We start from the raw sequence: 25,855 nt of genomic DNA on the forward strand, positions 1-25,855 counted from the left end.
TAAAGGGACATCCGACTTGGCACCTTGGAGTAAATGATGATACATAACATGAGTTGACAACTTGATTGCTAACGTTGGCTAACGTCAAATTCATTTGAAAACTGTCCCAACACAACTGCTAACAACTTATCAAACAGAAAAAAAGTCATTTTAACATTAACTAATTCGGTCCACAAAACATGGTTAATGTATCTTTATTTTTCATGGAGCAACTAACATTAATTTAGTGTTGTTGACAAAGTGCCGGCTAACTTAGCTGGACAGCTAGCACTGCCATTAGCAGTGCTAGACAGAGTAACTTTGCTTTCATGTATCAGAAGATTTAGCTAGCAAAATACTTACTCTGAGTGTTGATGAGCTTAACGTTAATTTACCTTTGATGAAATGTTCACTGCAAAGACGTGTGTACTGAGATGGTTCCCATTCCTTCCCTTCACCGGGGACAGGTGCACGTTTGATAGCAGACAACCACTTCTTCCTCCTCTCTGGATCTGATGGGATCCTGTAAAAAATACCCCAGCCTTATCTCCTCATCGGTTAGAACACCCGATCACACAACAACTGTCCGGCATTGTGGCAAAGTCTAGATTGCTTTGCAATCGTTTTTGGTGGGCTGTGAACTGCTTGACTGCTTCTGGCGGGCTGCAGGCTAGAAGTCCATGCTAGATCACGTGACTTTCTGCCCTACGGAAGTCTTTCAGGGGGCATTCCCACAGAGTCGTGATGTCAACTGCAACCTCTCCATACACATGCATATCACACATTATCTGATTTGATATGCGCTAATTGGAATAACTGCCAGAACAGACAGATATTTATTTATTTATTTATTTACTATTGTAGGATTTCTAGCTTGGATAGACTATCATAAATAATGGGGAAATTATAAGAATAAACTATTCAACACTTTGAGAGTGATGTTTAGTTTATTACGGGAACTGAGCCGGAGGAAAGATGTAACAATGACTGATGAAACTACGTTTCTGGTGATCAAGCAGAAAAAGTAGTTTATATCGGGAATATTACACCCTTAGAAATGATAGCCTAGGCATGGAAATAATCATAAACAAACAAAACGGGCAGTCGGATCTTTACCGATTAGGGATCAAGAATTCCACTCACAAAACCACTCAACAACGGACGTGAATTTAAACACACTTTATTTCTACAACTACTGATTATATACAACTAACTACGGTAGGTGATATATAGGGTTACGGCAAACAACACAAACAAACAGAAATGAAAATGAAACATGTAATGAATGGGCAAAAATGGTAAGGAAACATGAAATGGATAAAAGCAAACAGAGACTGAAATGAAACAACACAAACAAACAGAAATGAAAATGAAACATGTAATGAATGGGCAAAAATGGTAAGGAAACATGAAATGGATAAAAGCAAACAGAGACTGAAATGTGGCACAAAATAGATATTGCATCAGTGCAAAACGAACCAATGTGTACCTAGAGAGTGAGCCAATTTGGAAACGCGGGGTGTAAGCCAATAAATGTTAAAATACCGCACCAGAGTCTAAGCAAATAGAGGATTGTGTTACTTGCTTGGCCTGGTGGAGATCTTGTCGGAGTTTCGAAGTTCGCGGTGTTGACGGCGGAGGGCCAGCTGGTTGTAGCAGGAGACAGGAGAGGATAGCGGCGTGCTGAGCTGGAGCTAAAGCTCGGGATGGAACGAACGCTCGCTGGAATGGACAGACACAGATGGAATTAATGGCCCTAGGATGGAAGTATTCCTCTAACAGATTTTCATATCATTCAACCTGCAAGGGGAATTTTGGAGATCACCTAAAAATCGACATTCCCTCACCCTGAGGGAAAATATATGTACACACATATATGTATATATATATGTACACATATATGTGTACACACACACACACACACATACATATATATATATATATACAGTACAGGCCAAAAGTTTGGACACACCTTCTCATTCAATGTGTTTTCTTTTTTTTTTTTCATGACTATTTACATTGTAGATTCTCACTGAAGGAATCAAAACTATGAATGAACACATGTGGAGTTATGTACTTAACAAAAAAAGGTGAAATAACTGAAAATATGTTTTATATTCTATTTTTTTCAAAATAGCCACCCTTTGCTCTGATTACTGCTTTGCACACTCTTGGCATTCTCTCGATGAGCTTCAAGAGGTAGTCACCTGAAATGGTTTTCCAACAGTCTTGAAGGAGTTCCCAGAGGTGTTTAGCACTTGTTGGCCCCTTTGCCTTCACTCTGCGGTCCAGCTCACCCTAAACCATCTGGATTGGGTTCAGGTCCGGTGACTGTGGAGGCCAGGTCATCTGCCGCAGCACTCCATCACTCTCCTTCTTGGTCAAATAGCCCTTACACAGCCTGGAGGTGTGTTTGGGCTCATTGTCCTGTTGAAAAATAAATGATGGTCCAACTAAACGCAAACCGGATGGGATGGCATGTCGCTGCAGGATGCTGTGGTAGCCATGCTGGTTCAGTGTGCCTTCAATTTTGAATAAATCCACAACAGTGTCACCAGCAAAACACCCCCACACCATCACACCTCCTCCTTCATGCTTCACAGTGGGAACCAGGCATGTGGAATCCATCCGTTCACCTTTTCTGCGTCTCACAAAGACACGGCGGTTGGAACCAAAGATCTCAAATTTGGACTCATCAGACCAAAGCACAGATTTCCACTGGTCTAATGTCCATTCCTTGTGTTTCTTGGCCCAAACAAACCTCTTCTGCTTGTTGCCTCTCCTTAGCAGTGGTTTCCTAGCAGCTATTTGACCATGAAGGCCTGATTGGTGCAGTCTCCTCTTAACAGTTGTTCTAGAGATGGGTCTGCTGCTAGAACTCTGTGTGGCATTTATCTGGTCTCTGATCTGAGCTGCTGTTAACTTGCGATTTCTGAGGCTGGTGACTCGGATGAACTTGTCCTCAGAAGCAGAGGTGACTCTTGGTCTTCCTTTCCTGGGTCGGTCCTCATGTGTGCCAGTTTCGTTGTAGCGCTTGATGGTTTTTGCGACTCCACTTGGGGACACATTTAAAGTTTTTGCAATTTTCCGGACTGACTGACCTTCATTTCTTAAAGTAATGATGGCCACTCGTTTTTCTTTAGTTACCTTTTAATTCACAGTGGGGAAAACATGAAGTCACAGACCCAGTGCGCGTCTCACCCGTTGGGCCCTTCGCCTACAAGAAATTACTTTCACTGTGGGCTACAGGAAAGGAAAGTACAACATTGTACCAGCCATGGTTTACCACCTGCCTTCGCTACCCTGCTGTCAGTACAAGCGGAGGTGGGAAAGGACGTGCCCACCTCAGATGATCAAATATGGAAAGCTCAACAGGAGAATGCAGACTGCCAGCAGTTGTATAAGGCTGTAATGGAGAAGGAGAGGTCACATTGTCAGACTCAGCTAAATACACCATCCTGGAGGACAAAGTGTACAGGGTTTTACAACTGTCCCACAAGACCACCTACCAAGTCCTCATTCCTGAGAGTCTCTGACCACTGCTGCTGCAGATGATCCATGAGGATCCCCTGGCTGGACACCTTGGCAGATATAAAACCTACAAAACCTCCTCTATTCAAATCCAACTGTGACAAATGTATTGTGAAACAAAAATTAATCAGCATACCACCCACAAACGAACATGACGGAGAGAGTCAATCGGACAATGAAACAAATGATTGCGTCCTACATAGGAGAGAATCATAAGCACTGTGACAAACATCTACCAGAATTCCGTTTTGCTCTCAATTGAGCTGTGCATGAAGCCACTGGAGTCACCCCTGCGGAGCTGAACCTCGGACAGGCCCTCTGAGGACCAGCAGATGCTCTGCTTCAAACAAGGGATGTTACACCTGACTCCCCCAGTCACAAACAAATACCCCAACTTCAGGACCTGACAACATTTGCACAGAACAATCTCACAAAAGCCAGAATCAGACAAAAACAGAATTACGATAACACTCACCGAGATCAGCAATTCCAGGAGGGAGACAGAGTATGCCTCCGGTGCCATCCACTTTCCAAAGCAGAGAAATCTTTTGCTGCAAAGTTGGCTCCCAAGTGACTTGGTCCATACTGTGTTGTTTCCCAGGTGAGACCTGTCAACTTTGATATCATGCTGGAGGACAGTGGGCAAAACATGAAGGTGGTGCATGTTTCATTCACGTTTAAAGCCCTGTTATCCTACTGAGCAAGACCTGGATAAGCTGGAAAAACAACAAGTCTTGGCCATCTTCAATGAGCACTGTTGAATACACTAATGGTAAAATTGCAGAACATTGTGTGTGTTCTTCTTGAAGGTTTGGTAGGGGTTGATGTTATGGTATCAATCCTTTGTAGGGTTTCTGATTGATTTATTTGTTTAAATACTTTTTTGTCAGACTGAGACACTGACTGGCACCCCACAAACATAAACACCCATACCAGTAAACCGCTTCAAGTTTATTTTATTTTTGACTGATAAACACAATCACCACTTTAACACAAAATCTACACAGCAAAAATCTACATGAGTAAAAGTGAAAATTAGCTTAGACAAGACGGTTCATCATCAGGCCAACTAACTGATATTTATTCTAATATTTATGCTTTTTTTTTTTTCCATAATTATTACACATTTTCACCAGTTGAGTCTAAATGGTCCCTCCCTCCATTAACCATCAATAATGCATCTTTTATTGGAAATTTAAAACACAAAGTGCATAGAACCAGATTCCTTCTTTCATCATTGCTAAATGAGCTTTTATTGTGAATGTTTCAACAATCTGTCATTGATCATTTTTTCTGTGTAATGGATATGATTTAAATGTAGTGAAGTACAATATTCACGCAAAAATGTACAAGTTAAAAAAAAAAAAAAAAAACTGACCTTTGAAAATACTCAAAAGTACAAGTACAGAAAAAGCTACTCAGTTACAGTATCGTGTTTAAATGTAATGTTATTTTCACCTCTGGTTTTAAAGCTCCTTTCATGCGATTTGTCAGAATAAAATCTACCCACATGTTTTTAATGGGTGAGTAACCAGACATTGAAATTTAAAGCATCTATTTAAATTTCAAAATGAGCATAAGGAGCCATTCTCAGATTAGTGAGAGTTATCTTATTATTATGTGATGTTACAGTAAAATTTATAACAATCATATGATATTGTGTTGATATCATGTTGTTAAAATGATATATGATTATATTAATCTAAGATTACATGAATGCTCTGTCTCAGTGTAAATAATGAGTAATTATTTTTTATGTTAAAAATGTGTGTGTGTGTGTGTGTGTGTGTGTGTATTTATATTTTTTTTTTCCCGTTAAAAAAAAAATAGCAAAACCAGCCATTCTAAATGCAGGGAGTCAATCAGACATTGCACATCCTGCAAGATCAATTCCTGAAAAAAAAAAAAAAAAAGTTGCATCAGTGCCTAAGAGTAAATAATGAGTCAGAGCAGTTTTAAGTTTGAAAAATTACCTTGAAAAATTTTGCCAGAAATGATCATTCTGAAAGCCACTCGGAACCAGCTGTAAAAGAAGGTATAAATAAAGGGATTAAGCACTGAATTTGACCATCCAAGCATGGTAAATACTTCAATTACAGTAATTGGAATTGAATAATTAATTAATGGGTTTAAGGATACAGCAGTGAAGTTAGGGGCCCAACAGATCAGAAAAGCTCCCATAACAATAGTCAGAGTTTTGGTGGCCTTCCTCTCCATCTTACCCACACATGCTCCAGATTTTACTCTCTGACAGTTTGAGTTCTGGATGCTGCGTGCCTGTTTCTGTGCTACTAGGAAAATCTTTAGGTAGATACTGAGCATTATAACTGCTGGGAAGTAAAATGAGAGAAGACATCCAGTGATGCCTGAAATATCAATATTAAATGAAAAACAGCGCCCTTCACATTTTCCTTCTTTAAGTCCCATAATTATGACACCAATTCCAACAAAGGCAGATACTCCCCAGCAGACCAGGATCATCATCACAGCAGCCCGAACATTTATTTTACTTTCATACCTCAGAGGATGACACACTGCATAATATCTGTCAATAGAAATAAAACATAAATTCAGAATAGAAGATGTGCCGAGGAAAACATCAAGGCTGCGTCCCATTTTACAAATTAAATCTGCAAGATATGAACAAGAGTTTACAGACAGTGCTATAAAGAACGGCAAAACTAAAGCCCCTACAAGGAGGTCAGACATGGCCAGAGAGAGAATCAGGTAGTTAGTTGGAGTGTGGAGCTGTTTGAAGTAAATGATAGAGATGATGACAAGTAGGTTTCCACACAGTGTCAGAACAGATAATGAGCCAAGGAAAACATACAACAAAGCACGTATTGTTGAGGGGATAACTGCCATTATACAAGATACATTTTCTGATTGATAACACAGATGTATGTCCTTAACATCAGTCCTGTTGAAAATGAAGTCAGTTTCCATGCTCTCTGGCTCCTGCTATCCTGCTGAGAAAGGTTTTCAGATTAAAATAAACTATCAGTATAGTCACATTTCAATTGCAACAATATCAGTTTTCTGGAGTAAAATGATTTTCAGTTTATCTCAGTGATGTATAATTTTTTATAACATACCTGTTAACTCAGCAGATAGCTAATGCATCTATGATGAGGTGAGCTTTTCATCTCTGCCCCACTGAGTAACTAGCTCTGGACTTGAGAGTCATATTTATCACTCCCTGGCTGATTACCATAATTAATGCAACCTTGTTTTGGCAGATCACGTGTGTAACTATGTATTTGATTTGCATGAGATCACAACAAGTTCATGATGAGTAATGAGAGATTTTTATCACTGACTCAGACATGTGCCGAAGCCAATTACAAGGGTTCCACAGCTTTCTTTATTATTTTTATCTGTTAAGCTTCCTTAAAGGTAGGCTGATAAACAAAAACCAGTGGGTCCATATTAATAATAGCAACACACAAACTTAATGGTGCAATGAGGAGCAGAGAAGGGGGAACCAGATGCTGGAGACCAGGCATGCAGGCTGTCAGAGTTGAATGTATTTAATATACTAAAGGCAGGTTACATGCAGGAACCCAGAGCTCAGGAACCCAGAAATTCAGGAAACAGGCTGGCAAACACATAATGAACCCAATAGATAATATGAGGTTCTGGCAAATGCCAAAGAGAATCAATATGTTTATATTTATACATATTTAACACCGACCTCAGCCGAGGGGCACACTAAGTGCCATCTCGCCTGCAACAGGGAGATTGGGGCCCCCTCCTGGAGGCAGGCCTGGGAGGGGAGTGAATAGGTGAGCAGGAGTTTGAGCGATACCTGCTAGACAATCAGGCTCACTTCTATGTACAGACTTGTCTCTGAAACCAAACTCATGGAAGGGGGCTGGACTCCCTCCGTCCCTGGAGTTTCCTGGGGTGACATTTGGTCAGCAGGCGTGGGATTTGTTAACCCGCAACTGTGTGTTGCTTTGTGAGTATGTCCCGTTGAATGTGAGGGTCCCTTCACTGTGACTTTATATTGTAGGTGCTGAACCTATGTACCAGGGGCGAGCGGTCATACTAAGCTATAAATGCAGTGCATGCCCAAGCCCTTCAATTAAAATCTTTAAAATGTTGGTCTCCTAGTGTCCTTTTATAATATACCTTATTTCTATCATTTTGGTTTCAAACCGCTGTCTATATACACGTATCTATCTCAATTTGCTAGCGAAATGCTGGAAAGTTGACAGCTTGACGCACGCATGCGCTCTGTGATACCGAGTATTTACAGTAGTTTAGTAGCTGGTGTTTCCTGTACGTGGGAGTTTTGAATGAAAAATAAGCTGTCTGTGAATCAGCTTTTCAGAAGACGCATGTGCAACACGAATAGCTACGTAGCAAGCTCGCTTGAAATGTTCAGCGGCAACTGCAAGCCATTCACTTGACGGATAGCTACCGTTAACATCGTTAGCTGGCTAGCTAGTACGGGAACGTTAACATTAGTTTGTTCTTTCATCTGCATCGTGCCAATCAAAATGGGTGAAAATACAACCTCAATTGAGTAACCTGGCATGTTTCATCAATTTAGGCTATTGCAGGTGTTATGAAAAAGAGGTGTTGTCTGATGTTTATCACTTTGGTGCATAGCCTGCCTGATGGGCAATTGGGCATGATTGCGTGTCATTTCATTGACCATGTAGGCTGTGCGCATGCGTGTCTATCAAAATCGAGTTGTCGAGTTGATATAGTATAGTTAAAAACCATATTATGCATTTTTATTAATAAATAAATGCCCCAAAATTTTTGAACTCATGCCCTCGTGGGCGCTCGCATTAAATTGGGACAACAGCATGACTATACAAAAATGTCACCACTCGCCACTGCTATGTACATACATGCCAAACAGAACTTCTGAGTATCCACCAATTCAAGATGCACTGGGAAGTGCTCTCAAGAAGGTACAATCTGGAGACATCTGTAGATTAAGTTCTATTGGGAGACTTAGGCAATGGTGGAGAAATTTGGAGGGGCTGATTAAGAGGGACAGTCTATCTTATCTGAATCCAAGTGGTGCTTTGTTGTTGAACTTGGACAGTGTTAGTGATGGATTGTCCATAAATAACACCATGTATGAGCATAAAGCAGCTCATAAGTGCCCTTGGCACCAAAGCTGCTTAGGCTAACGGTCCATGAAAGTCCATTAGTCATTTCATCAGACCTGTGGTCGTATGTTCTGGACACTTGGGTGAAGAGGGGCGAAGCTATCAACTGATCACCACCTGGTGGTGAGTCAGATCAGATGGCAAGGATGCTGGTGAACAGACCTGGTAAACCCAACCGTGTAGTGAGGGTGAACTGGGACTCTTTCTGGACGGTCATCCACTCACACCTCCTGAGGAACTATTCCTAGATCTCTAGGGAGGCTGGGGACATAGAATCTGTCCCCCTTCAAAGCTTCCATTATTGTAGTGGTAGCAATGACCTGCTGTCAGAAGGCCATCACTGCCTGTTGTGCTGGCAACAGGCAGTGATGGCGTCCCCAATGGTGGGGGACATCATTGGTGATAGAGGCTATCAGACTGAAGAAGGAGGCCTTCTGAGAATGTGGTCAGACAGTGGAGGCAAGCCCCTGAGGAAGTCCGCTTACACACCCTTGTTGCAGTAGGCATGGTCCGAGGATTGGCGGGTCATCATGCATCTCTCTGGCTGAGATCACTTAAATGGTGAGGAAACTCTGCAGTGGCAAGGTGCCAGGAGCAGATGAGATCTGTCCTGTGCAGTGCACTGCAAAAGACAGTTACCTCAGGGTTGCATCTCTACTCTTTGCAAATAATGTGGTTCTGCTGGCCTCATCCAGCTGTGGCCTTCAGCATGTATTCAGGCAGTTTGCAGCCAAATGTTAAAAGGAACCCCGGCTATGATGACATGTAGGCTTTCATAAGATTAATGTTGGTATAAGTCATATTAATATGATACAGAAAACATTCCAGATGTCTTCATTTTTATAAAATTTGAAATTATAATTTCACTCGTTGGTCGCCATTGTTGTTGACGTCGCACTGCATTCTGGGTAGTGACGTCAAATGGTTGTCCGCTTATTCCACTGGGCCCGTTTTTGTGACTTTACAGCAACAAACATGTCATCTGTCCAGCCTTTTCAGTTTGAACCTGAATGCAATGTTCGCAAGGGTGACAACACAGAAAATACTACTCAACCCGAGCGTCAAAATGATGACCATCAAAGACATGATGAGGCGAGAGTGGGGCAAAATCGATGGTGTCTGTGCAACAGCTGCGTCTCCATGACAACCGAGAGAGAGTGTGTTGTCGAGAGCTCCAATTTTTGCCAGCAGCTGTTCAAAGTAAGCATATAGATCCAACTATCGATGTATGATTAGCCGTATTCCAATATAAATTATTTTAGATTAGCATCCACCGCGGTCACATGCTTTACAGCCTACATTATGAGGATATGACAGTAAAACGCGCTGACAAGATGCTTACAGTTTTGATCATTGTTGTAGATATCCTGTGCATCACAGCACACAAGAACTTTGATGCAGTTTGCATCAACCAAGATGTCTTATGGGCTGCCCTCGTCAGCTTCATGACCGGGAGAGTGCCGGCCTACCAAATTGGAATCAGATCACCAACAGGTAGCCTACATCAAAACATTAACATTGCTATGGTGATGGCGGTGCGCATGGATGCAGCGGCCCCTCCAGGGATCAGCAAGAGTGAATGTTTTAAATGTTTTGCTTAACCCAGACGCTCAGGTTGCCTAACCTACAGCTGAGAGACTTTACTAAACATCAGGGTAAAGCATGCTGCAAGAAATGAGGCACTCTGCTTTGATGTGGACATACTACGCCAGCACGGAATCTTACCTGTGTCTACCCATCAGTCGGGGATCCCAAGTGAGAAATGATATCTCATTTTGTGTGCACTACTACTGTATGTGCATCTTAATGACAATAAAGCTTGATTGGATTTGATTTGATTTGATTTGATTAACCCGTGATCACATAATCCTGTGATTGTAAATTATTTACTTTTTCATATTTTGTACATAGAATAAAAAGAATTTCACAGTGTTAAACGTGTACAAAGTGTATCATATATTAACTTCATTTTGATTGCTGGCTATTTATGTCATTGTATATGATTTTGTTAATGCACATCAGGATTATAATGTATGAAATTACACCAAATGGTGTCCTCATTTTGCACATATATTTGATTATGACTTATGTCTACAGGAGGACCACGTTATGTTTCAATATCAATAGTATTTGGGAAGGTAAGTATACACGGTGCGAATAGCGCTTCTCCCTAGTGCAACCTTTTTACGTCACTGCCCCCAGGGTGCATTGCACAGGTAAAATAATGGCTGCCTCCATAGGTAAAAATATGCACTAAACAATGAGGATTTTTAAAGCAATGACCATATTTTATCTGTTTCTAACAACATATTCAAGCATAAGAGAACAATCATGGTTTATTAAGGCCTACAAATCATCATAGTCGGGGTTCCTTTTAAGCGTTCAGGATGAGGATCAGCACCTCCAAATCTGAGGCCATGGTTCTCTGTAGGAAAGAGGTGGTTGTGAGTTCCTGCCTGAAATAGAGGAGGTTTAAGGATCTTGGGGTCTGTGTGAGTGTATGAGTGAGTGTAAAATGGAACAGGAGACTGACAAATGTATCAGGGTAGTGCCTTCAATTATGCAGTCATTGTAGTGGACCACCAGGGTTTGTGTGGGTTGAGTCAGAAGGCAAAGCTCTCAATATACTGGTTAATCATTTGTGCCAACCCTCACTTATCATCATGAGGTGTGCACTCTCTTGCTTACTCATTCGAACTGTTGCCATCTGAACAATTATAAATTACTGACCCACATCTATGATAATACGTTGAACTCTGGTATTAGTTAAATAATCTCAGGCACACAATCAATCATTCTTGAAGGCTGATCCATTCATAACAGTATACATTTTTTGACTGATTTAGTAAATTCCAGTCACTGTAATCACCCACCTCAGTGGAGGTTTACGAGTCAACATAACTGAAAACACCTGTGTGGATGCTCTGGCTGGAGAAGGTGAGGGGGCTTGGGGCTTTTCCACTAGTCTGCAGGTTGCAGATCGACCCCTCTCATGGAGGAGCCAATACATTTTGAGACTTCTGCACAGAACATGCTTTACACTATAGAAGTATTAGGCTATGCATTACTACCAATTACAAATCTACAATGCGAACAGACAATTTCTATCATCTTCAGTAAATTCAAAACTTAGTTGTTTCTCTCCATTTCCCAAATGTCAAGTTAGATGTCCCTAGGCCTCAGGCTAATTCTTGTGTGATGTCATGTGGAGTGAAACACTGAGTTGAGAAATGACACAGGAGGACAAAAGTAAATTTTATCTGCATATGAAGTTTATTTTATTTTTGACTATTAAATACAACAGCCACTTAAGCACAAAGGCTACACAGTAAAAATCTAAATGAGTAAAAGTGAAAATTAGCTTAGATAAGACATAAGTTCATCATCAGGCCAACTAACTGATATTTATTCTGCTATTTATTCTTTTTTCCATAGTTGTTGCACATTTTTACTAGTTGAGTGTAAATGGTCCCTGCCTCCATCAACCAACTGCAATTTTTATTAATGCACCTTTTATTGGAAATTTAAAAAAGACAAAAAATGTATAGAACCAGATGCCTCCTCTCATCTTTGCTGACTGTGTTTTTATTGTGAAAGTTTCCACAATCTTTCATTGATCTTTTTTTTTTTTTTTATTATTTTTTTCGGTATAATGTGTAAGATTTAAAATGTAGTGAAGTACAATATTCAAGCAAAAATGTACCTAAGTAAAAGTAAAAATACTTTCAAAAATATTCAAAAGTACAAGTACACAAAAAATCTACTGAGTTACCGTAACATGTGTAAATGTAATTAGTTACTTCCACCTCTGGTTTTAAAGCTCCTTTCATGTGATTTTTCAGAATAAAATCTATACACATGATTGTAATGGATGAGTAAACAGATTTTTGTGAGTTTAACATTTAAAGCTTCTATTTAAATTTCAAAATAAGCATAAGCAGCCATTCTCAGATTAGTGAGAGTTATATTATTATTAAGTGCTGTTACAGTAAATTACAGTTGCAGTATTTAAGATTATATTAATCTAAGATTACATGGATGCTCTGCCTCAGTGCCAACCTGAAAATAATGAGTCATTTTTTTTTATTATAAAATAAAAGAATCTATCTATCTATCTATCTATCTATCTATCTATCTATTGATGTATCTATCTATCTATATCCACACACACACACACACACACACACACACACACACACACACACACACACACACAAACACACACACACATCTATCTATCATCTATTGATGTATCTATCTATATCTATATATCTATAGATATATAGATATATACTTTGTTGTATCTATCTATCTATATATCTATATAAATATATATATTTCTCTCTCTCTCTCTCTCTCTCTCTCTCTCTCTCTCTCTCTCTCTCTATATATATATATATATATTTTTTTTTTTTTTTTTTAAATTTATTATTATTATTATTATTTTTTCAGTAAAAAATAGCACAACCAGCCACTCTAAATGCAAGGAGTCAAACGGACATTGTACATCCCGCAAGATCAAATCCCGAAAAAAGCCCAAATTCCTAAGAGTATATAATGAGTCAGAGCAGTTTTGAGTTTGCAAAATTACCTTGAAAAATTTTGCCAGAAATGATCATTCTGAAAGCTACTCGGAACCAGCTGTAAAAGAAGGCATAAATAAAGGGATTGAGCACTGAATTTGACCGTCCAAGCATGGTAAATAATTCTATCACACTTATTGGAATTGAATAATTAATTAGCGGGTTTAAGGTCACAGTAGTAAAGGCAGGGACCGAACAGATCAGAAAAGCTCCCATAACAATAGCCAGAGTTTTGGTGGCCTTTCTCTCCATCTTACTGACAGACGCTCCAGACTTTATGCTCTGACAGTTTGAGTTCTGGATGCTGCGTGCCTGTTTCTGTGCCACCAGCAAAATCTTTAGGTAGGTACTGAGTATTATGACTACTGGGAGGTAAAATGAGAGAACACATCCAGTGATGCCTGAAATATCAATATTAAATGCGAAACAACGCCTTTCACATTTCCCTTCTTTAAGTCCCATAATTATGACACCAATTCTAACCAGGGCAGAAACTCCCCAGCAGACCAGGATCATCATCACAGCAGCACGAGTGTTTATTTTACTTCCATACCTCAGAGGATGACACACTGCATAATATCTGTCAATAGAAATAAAACTTAAGTTCAGAATAGAAGATGTACTTAGGAAAACATCAAGGCTGCGTCCCATCTTACAAATTAAATCTGCAAGATATGAACAAGAGTCTACAGAGAGTGCTATGATGAATGGCAACACTAAAGCCCCTACAAGGAGGTCAGACATAGCCAGAGAGAGAATCAGGTAGTTAGTTGGCGTGTGGAGCTGTTTGAAGTAAATGATGGAGATGATTATAAGAAGGTTTCCACAAAATGTCAGAACAGATAATGAACCAAGGAAAACATACAACAAAGCAAGTATAGTTGAAGGGATAATAACCGTTATACAGGATACATTTTCTGATTGGTAACACAGCTGTATGTCCTTAACATCAGTCCTGTTGAAAATGAAATCAGTTCCCATGCTCTCTGGCTCCTGCTATCCTGCTGAGAAAGGTTTTCAGATTTAAATGAACCATCAGTACAGTCATTTTTCAATTGCAACAATAACTGTTTTCTGGAGTAAAGTTATTTTTTATTATATTTGAGTGATGTATAATTTTTCATAACGTACCTGTTAACTCACCAGATGGCTAATGCATCTATGATGAGGTGAGCTTTTCATCTCTGCCCCACTGAGTAACTAGCTCTGGACTTGACTCTCATATTTATCAGTCCCTGTCTTATTATCATAATTAATGCAACCTTGCTTTGGCAAATCACATGTGGGTAAGTATGCATTTGATTTGCATGAGATCACAACAAGTTCATGATGAGGAACTTTTATCACTGACTCAGACATGTGCCTAAGCCAGTTACAAGGGTTCCACAGCTTTCTGTATTATTTGTATCTGTTAATGTTGATTATATTTTTTCATGATGCTTTTGCAACAAACCCTCCTTAAAAGCTGGCTTCTTTAAAGGGAGGCTGATAAACAAAAACCTGTGACTCCATGTTAATGGTACTCAGGAATAACGCCTTTGCATCACACAAACTTAATGGTGCTATAAGGAGCAGAAATGGGGGAACCAAATGCAGGATACCAGGCAGGCAGGCTGTCAGAGTTGAACATATTTAATATGAACTAAAGGCAGGTTAAAACTGGTTAACAAAGTGAACACAGGTGACAACACTAAACCAAATAGGACTGCAGGCCTACAGGCAATATGAGAAACAGGGCAGGGTAATATACGAAAAAACCCAAAACATAACTCCATTAACCCCGTAAAGAAGAAATTTGAGAGAAGGCTATACACCACAGAGGCATAGGAAATGGTGTGTCAGGTTTTCAGGTTCTGGACGCGTGAATGAAGAGGGGGCAAAGCTATCAACTGATCACCACCTGGTGGTGAGTCAGATCAGATGACAGGGATGCTGGTGAACAGACCTGGTAAACCCAAACATTTAGTGGGGATGAACTGGGAGTGTCAGGTGGAGGACTCTGTCTGGAAGGTCTTCCACTCACACCTCCAGAGGAGCTTTTCCTAGACCTCAAGGGAGGTTGGGGACAAAGAATCTGTCCCTCTTTAAAGCATCCATTGTTGTTGTGGCGACAATGTGGCAGCAATGACCTGCTGTTGAGGAGTTAGGACTTACAGAAGGGGCTCAGACTATAGCTGCTGCTCCTTCACATAGAGAGGAACCCTTTGAGGTGGAATAGGCATCTAGTTAGGATGCTTCCTGGGTGCCTTCCTGTGAAGGTGTTCTAGGCACGTCTTACTGGCAGCAGACAACAGGGAGGACCCAGCACATGCTGGGGAGCTCCTCATAACCTGGTTGGCCTGGGAATGCCTTGAAATCCCTCAGGTGGTGGTGGATATGGCTGCAGAAAGGAACACCTGGACAGCACTCCTTAGCATGATACCACCGTGAGCTGGTCCAAGACAAGCAGCAAAAAAATTGATGGATGGATGAATGAATGAATCACTAAGTTCTGACTGCCCAGTGGACCAAGGATTACTTATTCTGATTTCAAAACCCAGAAATGACCTGAAATTATTAGATAATCTTAGACACATTACTACACTTAATGATCATTAATTCTTCCTCTGTATGAATGCTAAGAATGGGCTGCTCTGTGGGTACCCTTCTACATTTTTGCACCCTCTCTCCTTCTCATTCGAACTGTTACCATCTGAACAATGATTTCATTATAAACTATTAACCTACATCTATGCTAATAGATTGAATACTGATATTAGTTAAATAATCTCAGGCACACAATCAAGATTTGCTTATTCCATTCATAACAGTACACATTTGGTGGTTGATTTATTAAATTCCACTCACTGTAATCACCCACCTCAGTGGAAGTTTACGAGTCAACATAACTGAAAACACCTGTGTGCATGCTCAGGTTGGGGAAAAGTGAGGCGGCTTGGGGCATTTCCACTAGTCTGCAGGTTGCACATAGACCCCTCTCATGGAAGAGACAATACATTTTGAGGCTTCAGCACAGTTCATTTTATTTTAGGTTTATTATATTTTTGACGGTTAAACACAACAGCCATTTTAACACAAAAACTACAAAGAAAAAATCTACTTGAGTAAAAGTGAAAATTAGCTTAGATAATCTGGTTCATCTTCAGGCCAACTAACTGATATTTGTTCTGCTATTTATTCTTTTTTCCATTGTTATTAAACATTTTCATCAGTTGAGTCTAAATGCTCTCTGCCTCCATCAACCAGCTGCAATTTATATTAATGCACCTTTTATTGGAAATTTAAAAAAGACAAAAAGTGCAGAGAACCAGATTCCTCCTGTCATCTTTGCTGACTGAACTTTGAAAATTTCCAAAATCTATCACTGATCATTTTTTCTGTGTAATGGATATTATTTAAAATGTAGTCAAGTACAATATTCATGCAAAAATGTACTTAAGTAAAAGTAAAAATACTGACTTTCAAAAATACTCAAAAGTACAAGTACACAAAAAAAGCTAATCAGTTACAGTAACACGTTTCAATGTAATTTTTAATTTCCACCTCTGGTTTTAAAGCTACTTTCATGTGATTTTTCAGAATAAAATCAGTTTTTAATGGGGGAGTAACCAGATGTTTGTGAGTTTGACATTTGAAGCATCTATTTAAATTTCAAAATGAGCATACGCAGCCATTCTCAGATTAGTGAGAGTTATATTATTATTATGTGATGTTACAGTAAAATTTATAACAATCATATGATATTGTGTTAATATCATGTTAAAATGATATAAGTTTATATTAATCTGAGATTACATGAATGCTCTGCCTCAATGCCTATCTGTAAATAATGAGAGTAATGATTTTGTTATATTTATAATAAATCTTTTTTTAAAATTAAAAATAACAAAAGCAGCCACTCTGAATACAGAGCGGCTTATCTTATTGCTATGTTCCAGTAAAATGATTAAACAGTTTTTACTGGACATTATAGATCCTGCAAGATTCCTGAAAAAAGTTGCATCAGTGCATAAGAGTAAATAATGAGTCAGAGCAGTTTTGAGTTTGCAAAATTACCTTGAAAAATTTTGCCAGAAATGATCATTCTGAAAGCCACTCGGAACCAGCTGTAAAAGAAGGCATAAATAAAGGGATTGAGCACTGAATTTGTCCATCAAAGCATGGTAAATACTTCCATCACAGTTATTGGAATTGAATAATTAATAAGTGGATTTAAGGCCGTAGCAGTGAAGTTAGGGGCCCAACAGATCAGAAAAGCTCCCATAACAATAGTTAAGGCTGAATTATGCTTCAGCGTTGGAAGAGCGTACGGGGGTTGTGCGAAGCACGCATTTCCTACGCAGCGCGTGTGTGTCCAACATACCTCTGCAAACACACAGAGCAATTCTCCTCCCACCAACGTAGACCCTGTGACGTATGGTCGCTGCTCTTCTGTGGCGAGTGGACGAGTCGTATAGGTGCGGGCACTCTCCAAAGTTTTCAAACACAACCGACAAGTCGAGACACAACAGTTTAAAAAAAAACAAAAAAAAACGGCGCTGACGGCACAACAACAGGAATGTGATGCCGGTTGCAACGAAATGCCGGAAATAGTGTACTTCGGCGGACCAATCACAGCTCTTGTGGGGCTGCAGAGGGTCCGCGTAGTTACAATTTTTTGGAGGCGCGCGGCAAGGCTCTGCGGCGGTCGCACAACCCCCATAAGCTCCGCACAACCTCCGTACGCTCTTCCTACGCGGAAGCATAATTCAGCCTTTAGAGTTTTGGTGGCCTTTTTCTCCAGACGCCCCAGACTTTATACTCTGACAGTTTGAGTTCTGGATGCTGCGTGCCTGTTTCTGTGCCACCAGAAAAATCTTTAGGTAGATACTGAGCATTATAACAACTGGGAAGTAAAATGAGAGAACACATCCAGTGATTCCTAAAATATCAATATTAAATGAAAAACAACGGCCTTCACATTTTCCTTCTTTAAGTCCCATAATTATGACACCAATTCCAACCAGGGCAGAAACTCCCCAGCTCAACAGAATCATGACCACAGCAGCACGAACATTTATTTTACTTTCATACCTCAGAGGATGACACACTGCATAATATCTGTCAATAGAAATAAAACTTAAGTTCAGAATAGAGGATGTACCTAGGAAAACATCAAGGCTGCGTGCCATCTTACAAATTAAATCTGCAAGATATGAACAAGAGTCTACAGAGAGTGCTATGATGAATGGCAACACTAAAGCCCCCACAAGGAGGTCAGATATGGCCAGAGAGAGAATCAGGTAGTTAGTTGGAGTGTGGAGCTGTTTGAAGTAAATGATGGAGATGATTATGAGAAGGTTTCCACACAGTGTCAGAACAGATAATGAACCAAGGAAAACATATAACAAAACACGTACTGCTGAAGGGATAATAACCATTATACAGGATACATTTTCTGATTGGTAACACAGCTGTATGTCCTTAACATCAGTCCTGTTGAAAATGAAGTTAATTCCCATGCTCTCTGGCTCCTGCTATTCTGCTGAGAAAGGTTTTCAGATTTAAATGAACTATCATTACTGTCATATTTCAGTTGCAACAATATCAGTTTTCTGGAGTAAAATGGTTTTCAGTTTATCTCAGTGGTGTATAATTTTTCATAACATACCTGTTAACTCAGCAGATGGCTAATGCATCTATGATGAGGTGAGCTTTTCATCTCTGCCCCACTGAGTAACTAGTTCTGGACTTGACAGACATATTTATCACTCCCTGGCTTATTACCATAATTAATGCAACCTTATTTTGGCAAATCACGTGTGTAACTATATATTTGATTTGCATGAGATCACAACAAGTTCATGATGAGTAATGAGAGATTTTTATCACTGACTCAGACATGTGCCGAAGCCAATTACAAGGGTACCACAGCTTTCTGAATTATTTTTATCTGTTCATCTTTATTATAATTTCTCATGATGCATTTGCAACAACCAAATGCAGGAGACCAGGCAGGCAGGCTGTCAGAGTTGAATGTATTTAATATGAACTAAAGGCAGGTTACATGCAGGAACTCAGAGCTCAGGAACAAAGAAATTCAGGAAACAGGCTGGAAAACACACATAATGAACCTGTTACGACTGTTGTCGTTGTGTGCAGTTTCTGTTGGAGTGTGTGCTCTGTTTTTTTTCCTCCCTATCTTTGTTAGCACATGGGCTCCACCGTGACGTTGGATTGGCTGGGGTTCTCCGGTCCCAGGATTGGCTAATGAAGCCCGAGAGGAGCTATATAAAGCCCAAGATGGATGCAGCAGCAGCAGGCTCTCCTCATCCTCCTCATCTCCCAACCAGCCATTCCTTTGTGTCTACGATTGTGAAAGTTGTGTTAGAGCAGTAGGGGTGAACTGCCATTTTAGTTAACCCATTTTCTCCTGTGTTTGTTAAGTTAGGAAGGTAAGTGTTTGTTGTTTGGTTTCCTTGTTCAGGTTAGAGTTTGTTGTTTTTCAGTTAGAAGTGTTTTGTTTGTTATGTTGGCCTTGGTTCCCCCGAAGTTACATTTACATGCGTTTTTTTTGCACTATTTTCTCAGTTTGTAAATAAAAAAACTATTCACTTTGAGAAGCTGTCCTGCTGGCTACTTGGGACTTGGGGAAAATGGGGCCTTTTTCATGTCATGTCTCCGCACCCCTAGACGGGGCATAACATGAATTGGGGGCTCGTCCGCTTCTTTTCGCGCTTCGTTTAGTGGTAAGTTTGGTGAGTATTTTCTTCTACTGGTTGGCAGTTTTCTTTGGTGTGTGGGGAAAATATGGAGTTTTCTGTTGAGGATTTTGTGGCCAATCCTTCTTGGGAAAAATTGGAAAAATGTAAAAAAGCAGATTTGTTTGCAGTGGCTGACAGCTATGATGTTCCTGTGTCTCGCAGTGACCGGAAAGCAGAGCTCAAGCAGGCTTTGTTTGAACACTTGGTGGAGAGAGGTGTGTTGCCCTTGTCAGCTGCAGCTATGAAAGGGGCTGAAGCAGCTGTGAGTGAGGCAGAGGAAGAAGCACCTATGGTGGACGTGAAAGTTGCGGAGGCTGCTGGCGTGTTCACCACTGGTGTGGAATCTGGTCTGACCTCTGATCCTGCTGTAGGGAAAACTTCCACAGAGGATCTTCGTTTGCAACTTAAGATAAAGGAGATGGAGAATAGAAATAAAGAGCTTGAAGTGAAAGCCATGCATCTCCGTATCAGAGCTCTGGAGCTTGAGAGGGGAGCTCCTGTGTCCTCCACCCATGTGTCTGCTACTCAAAGTGCTGTCTCTGCTGGTTTTGATATTAGCAAACACATAGCATTAGTCCCTTTGTTTCGTGAGTCTGAAGTTGACTCTTATTTTGGCGCCTTTGAGCGCATAGCTGCTGCCTTAAAATGGCCCAAGGAATTTTGGTCACTGCTGTTGCAGTGTAAGCTTGTGGGAAAAGCCCAAGAAGTATGTGCAACTTTGTCTATTGAACAAAGTTTAAATTATGAAACTCTAAAGAAAACTGTGCTTCAAGCCTATGAACTTGTTCCTGAGGCTTATAGACAAAAATTCAGGAATAGTGAAAAAACTGCCAACCAGACCTATGTTGAGTTTGTGCGCGACAAGAGCGTTTTGTTTGATAAATGGTGTCAGTCCTGCAATGTTGAAACTCTGGCGGAGATGAGAGAACTAATTCTTCTTGAAGAATTCAAAAAATGTTTACCGGAACGCATTGTGATTTATTTGAATGAACAAAAAGTGTCCTCTGTGACCAAAGCCGCGGTCCTGGCCGATGAGTTTATTTTAACTCACAAAAATGTGTTTTCTCCACCAGCACCTAGTACCTCAAGCCATATACCTGAGCGTAAAAATAGGTCGCCAAAATTGACACGCAAAAACGCGTCACCAGCAGCTGGTAAGAGCCGCAACTGCTTTTACTGCCATGAGCCAGGACATGTGATCGCTGTTTGCCCTATTCTTAAAAGAAAAGAGAAGCTCAAAAGCGCTAAAGCTCCCGCTGGTGTGGGTTTTATTCAGACTGCGCTTCCACCCGCCATACATTTTGAGTCTGACCCTGTATCTGAGTCTAAGTTAAATGTGGAGGTTGATCCTCGTTTCAAGCCCTTTGTTTCTGATGGTTTTGTGTCTTTAACCGGAGAGGAGAAAGACAAGGTGCCTGTTACGATCCTCAGAGATACTGCTGCCTATCATTCGTTTATGTTGACTGATGTTCTGCCACTTTCAGCTGAAACTGCCTGTGAATCTGATTTGCTGGTGTGGGGAATTAAAATGAGTGTACTTCGGGCCCCACTACATATGGTGCACTTGCATTGCCCCCTAGTGACGGGATGTGTGAAAGTTGCTGTGCTCCCACGATTCCCAATTAGTGGCGTTTCATTTATTCTGGGAAATGATTTGGCCGGGGGAAAAGTGTTTCCTCCACCTGAAGTTGTTGATGTGCCTATTTCTGATGTGCCCGCTTCTGACCCCTCTGTCTTGACGGTGCCAAATGTGTTTCCCGTGTGCGCCGTGACGCGCGCACAGGCTCGTAAACTTGGTGATGTGGTGGATCTGTCTGAGTCATTTATGTCTACTTTAGATGAGAGTGAACCTGCCACTTCAGTTACGTCCGCACAAAATGAGAATGTGCCAACATGTGTGAATGAGTTTGATCTGTCCCTTGCTGATTCTGAGCTGAATTTGAATGTGACCAGAAAAATGTTGATTGATGCTCAGAAAAATGACTCATCTTTAACTCTCTGTCTGTCCTCTGCTCTAGCCACTGAAGATAACCTGTCACCTGTTTTCTTTTTTGATAAAGGTGTGTTAATGCGCAGGTGGAGCCCCGACTCCAGTGAGGTCAATATGGTGAACCAAGTGGTTGTCCCGAGAGCGTTCCGACAGCAAGTGCTCAGCCTTGCACATGACTGCAGCTTAGCAGGACAACTTGGCATTAAGAAAACATACTCCCGAGTGCTGCGTAATTTCTTTTGGCCAGGGTTAAAATCAGATGTGGCGAAATATTGCCGCTCATGTCATGTGTGTCAAATTGCTGGGAAGCCGAATCAACCTGTCCCGCCGGCCCCCCTGCATCCCATACCGGTGCTTGGGGAGCCCTTTGAGCGTGTGTTGATTGATTGCGTCGGCCCTCTGCCCAAAACTAAATCTGGAAACCAATACATTCTGACAGTGATGTGCGCCGCCACCCGCTATCCTGACGCCATCCCATTACGCACTCTAAAAGCCAAGCCTGTTCTGAAAGCTCTCGTTAAGTTTTTCACAACCTTTGGTTTACCAAAAACTGTCCAAACAGATCAAGGTACAAATTTCATGTCTAAGGTATTTTCACAGGTCATGACAGAGTTGAATGTTAAGCACATTAAGTCAAGTCCTTACCACCCAGAGTCTCAAGGTGCGCTAGAGAGGTTCCATCAGACGTTAAAATCCATGTTACGCAAATATTGTCTGGAGTCCAACAGGGAGTGGGATGAGGGTCTCCCTCTGTTGATGTTCGCTGTGCGAGAAACTCCACAGGAATCCCTAGGATTTAGTCCGTGTGATCTGGTGTTCGGTCACACTGTGCGCGGTCCTCTCCGGCTCCTCAAAGAAAAGTGGTTGTCGGAGACACCCAAAATTGAACATAAATTGCTAGATTATGTCAGTACTTTCCGTGAGCGTCTCCATCATGTGTGTCAATTGGCCCATGAAAATCTGGCACAGGCCCAAACAAAAATGAAGCGTCGTTACGACATGAAGTCTGTGCGCAGAACGTTTCAGCCAGGTGATCAAGTCCTGGTGTTGCTCCCGTTGCCTGGTTCCAGTCTTCAGACCAAGTTCGTCGGTCCATATGTAGTGGATCGAAAAATCAGTGACACTGACTATGCTGTCCAAACCCCAGATCGTGGGAGAAAAATCAGAGTATGTCATATTAACATGTTGAAACGCTATGTCTCCAGAGTCACTGATCCTCAGGTTCCTCCTCCTATTGCTCCGGTGGTGTCCGTGTGTGCTGCTCCTCCTCAATATCATCCTTCCAGCGATGGGCTGACGGAGAAGAGTGGTTTGCTGCCAGCCGCTCGTCTAAAAAATTCGGAGGTATTAAGTGATTTGGAGTCCTTTTTGGCTCATTTGTCTGATTCCTCTCGTGCAGACATCACTAAATTGATTGAGGATAATTTGTTGCTTTTCTCTGATCATCCCAGTCAAACTTCTGTTTTATGGCATGATATTGATGTGGAGAGTCACACACCTATAAAGCAGCACGCATACCGTGTAAATCCGGCCAAACGGGCCCTGATGCAGCAGGAGGTAAGTTATCTGGTTGAGAATGGTTTAGCCGTCCCCAGCATCAGTGCTTGGAGTTCCCCTTGTGTGTTGGTTCCAAAACCTGATGCAACTCCACGTTTCTGTACGGATTACCGTAGGGTAAATGCCGTCACCAAGCCCGACTCCTTTCCGCTCCCCAGGATGGAGGATTGTGTTGACCGAGTCGGATCCGCCAAATTTGTAACAAAACTGGATCTGTTAAAAGGTTACTGGCAAGTCCCTTTGACACCCAGGGCGTCAGAAATATCAGCTTTTGTTACCCCTGACAACTTCCTCCAGTACACAGTGATGCCATTCGGGCTGCGTAACGCTCCCGCTACATTCCAGCGTTTGATGCATATAGTGTTGTCTGGAGTTGAAAATTGTGAGGCGTATTTAGACGACATAGTTGCATACTCCTCCACCTGGTCCGACCATTTGGACACATTGCATCTCATTTTCAGCCGTCTTCGTGAGGCTTCTCTCACCTTAAATTTGTCGAAATGTGAATTTGGCAGGGCAACTGTTACATATTTAGGTAAGCAGGTGGGACATGGGCAGGTGCGACCTGTGACAGGAAAAATTCAGTCAATACTCGATTACCCAGTTCCACAGTCAAAGAAAGCATTACGCCGTTTCCTTGGTATGTGTGGGTATTACCGTGGTTTTTGCAAGAATTTTTCTGATGTTGTAGCCCCACTGACTGGTCTGGTTAGTCCTTTGAAGCCCTTTGTTTGGACCCCCGCTTGTCAGGCTGCTTTTGAGTCTGCCAAGGCTTTGTTGTGTAGCACACCTGTCCTTGCTGCGCCCTGTTTCACGCGGCCCTTCAAGCTGGAGGTAGATGCCAGTGCGTGTGGTGCAGGAGCTGTTCTATTGCAGGAGGACGAGCAGTTTATTGACCACCCTGTGTGCTACTTTTCAAAAAAATTCAATAAACATCAGCTAAACTATAGCACTATCGAAAAGGAAGCACTCGCTTTACTGCTGGCGTTACAGTATTTTGAGGTATATCTTGGGTCCACCTCATATCCGGTCCAAGTTTTCACTGACCACAACCCCCTTGTGTTCTTGTCCAAGATGCGCAACTCAAACCAGAGGCTAATGCGCTGGTCACTGCTACTGCAAGATTTCAACTTGAGTATATGTCACAAAAAAGGAACCGAAAATGTAATGGCAGATGCCCTGTCTAGATTTTGAGATTGTGAGTTTTCTTTTTTTTCAGGAATTAAACATGTTAGGGGATGTTTAATTCTTGGGAAAGGGGGTGTTACGACTGTTGTCGTTGTGTGCAGTTTCTGTTGGAGTGTGTGCTCTGTTTTTTTTCCTCCCTATCTTTGTTAGCACATGGGCTCCACCGTGACGTTGGATTGGCTGGGGTTCTCCGGTCCCAGGATTGGCTAATGAAGCCCGAGAGGAGCTATATAAAGCCCAAGATGGATGCAGCAGCAGCAGGCTCTCCTCATCCTCCTCATCTCCCAACCAGCCATTCCTTTGTGTCTACGATTGTGAAAGTTGTGTTAGAGCAGTAGGGGTGAACTGCCATTTTAGTTAACCCATTTTCTCCTGTGTTTGTTAAGTTAGGAAGGTAAGTGTTTGTTGTTTGGTTTCCTTGTTCAGGTTAGAGTTTGTTGTTTTTCAGTTAGAAGTGTTTTGTTTGTTATGTTGGCCTTGGTTCCCCCGAAGTTACATTTACATGCGTTTTTTTTGCACTATTTTCTCAGTTTGTAAATAAAAAAACTATTCACTTTGAGAAGCTGTCCTGCTGGCTACTTGGGACTTGGGGAAAATGGGGCCTTTTTCATGTCATGTCTCCGCACCCCTAGACGGGGCATAACAGAACCAAACAGATAATTTGAGGTTATTCAAAGCTACTGTGTTGCTGCTGAGCACAGCGGAATCACATCATGATGGTATTGTTGTCAGGTGTGTCTCAGGCAAATGCCAAGGGGAATCAGTATGTTTATTACCTTAAACGTATTTAACACCCATCATAATCAGCTTTGTGTGGGAGCACAATGGAAAGTGAACTAAGGCTGTGCTCACATGGGTGTGACTTTTCTAAACTAAGAGTCACATGGATCCACAACTTTGGCTGCTTGTAGGCGTGTACATGTGTGGCTCACCAGCATTCTGCCCTGAGCTTTCTTCCAGATTTTTAAACAAGGAACCATGGGAGCTATGGTATCCTCACAGTAATACAGCCATCTTGCCTGCAACAGGGAGACTGGGGCCCCCTCCTTGAACCATGCATGGGAGGACAGTCTCCCAATAGAACTTCATCTAGATGAAACTGAGACTTAGGCAATGGTGGAGAAATTTCTATCACAGTTTGCATTAATTATT

General features: G+C 41.4%; 3 protein-coding genes across 3 annotated transcripts; all 3 read right to left on the reverse strand.

Moving 5' to 3' along the window:
• Positions 1 to 662: 662 nt before the first annotated feature.
• On the reverse strand, positions 663 to 6,375 carry LOC115355866 (trace amine-associated receptor 1-like). The gene is made up of 4 exons (XM_030046791.1): positions 6,132 to 6,375; positions 5,484 to 6,059; positions 1,561 to 1,701; positions 663 to 730 (listed from the first exon to the last, which is right to left on the reverse strand). Exons 1-4 carry the CDS (start codon positions 6,373 to 6,375, stop codon positions 663 to 665), a joined length of 1,029 nt encoding a protein of 342 aa, XP_029902651.1.
• A 6,829-nt stretch (positions 6,376 to 13,204) lies between these two features.
• On the reverse strand, positions 13,205 to 14,206 carry LOC115355867 (trace amine-associated receptor 1-like). Its single transcript, XM_030046792.1, has 2 exons — positions 13,882 to 14,206; positions 13,205 to 13,809 (listed from the first exon to the last, which is right to left on the reverse strand). Exons 1-2 carry the CDS (start codon positions 14,204 to 14,206, stop codon positions 13,205 to 13,207), a joined length of 930 nt encoding a protein of 309 aa, XP_029902652.1.
• A 3,046-nt stretch (positions 14,207 to 17,252) lies between these two features.
• Positions 17,253 to 18,726, reverse strand: LOC115355868 (trace amine-associated receptor 1-like). Its single transcript, XM_030046793.1, has 3 exons — positions 18,011 to 18,726; positions 17,886 to 17,901; positions 17,253 to 17,369 (listed from the first exon to the last, which is right to left on the reverse strand). The coding sequence occupies exons 1-3, from the start codon at positions 18,724 to 18,726 to the stop codon at positions 17,253 to 17,255; spliced, it is 849 nt and encodes a 282-aa protein (XP_029902653.1).
• Between the last annotated feature and the right edge of the window lie 7,129 nt (positions 18,727 to 25,855).

The sequence above is a fragment of the Myripristis murdjan genome, chromosome 24 (assembly GCF_902150065.1).
Source record: "Myripristis murdjan chromosome 24, fMyrMur1.1, whole genome shotgun sequence".
In the NCBI taxonomy this organism is placed as follows: Eukaryota; Metazoa; Chordata; class Actinopteri; order Holocentriformes; family Holocentridae; genus Myripristis; species Myripristis murdjan.

Coding starts and splice junctions, on each gene's coding strand:
- LOC115355866 (XM_030046791.1), bottom strand. CDS start 6,375: ATGGCAGTTATCCCCTCAACAATACGTGCTTTGTTGTATGTTTTCCTT. Junction 6,060..6,131: donor ATATCTTGCAGATTTAATTT/GTAAAATGGGAC, acceptor TTATTTCTATTG/ACAGATATTATGCAGTGTGT. Junction 1,702..5,483: donor TTCTGGCAAAATTTTTCAAG/GTAATTTTTCAA, acceptor TGTCCATTCCAG/CGAGCGTTCGTTCCATCCCG.
- LOC115355867 (XM_030046792.1), bottom strand. CDS start 14,206: ATGGGAACTGATTTCATTTTCAACAGGACTGATGTTAAGGACATACAG. Junction 13,810..13,881: donor ATATCTTGCAGATTTAATTT/GTAAGATGGGAC, acceptor TTATTTCTATTG/ACAGATATTATGCAGTGTGT.
- LOC115355868 (XM_030046793.1), bottom strand. CDS start 18,726: ATGGGAATTAACTTCATTTTCAACAGGACTGATGTTAAGGACATACAG.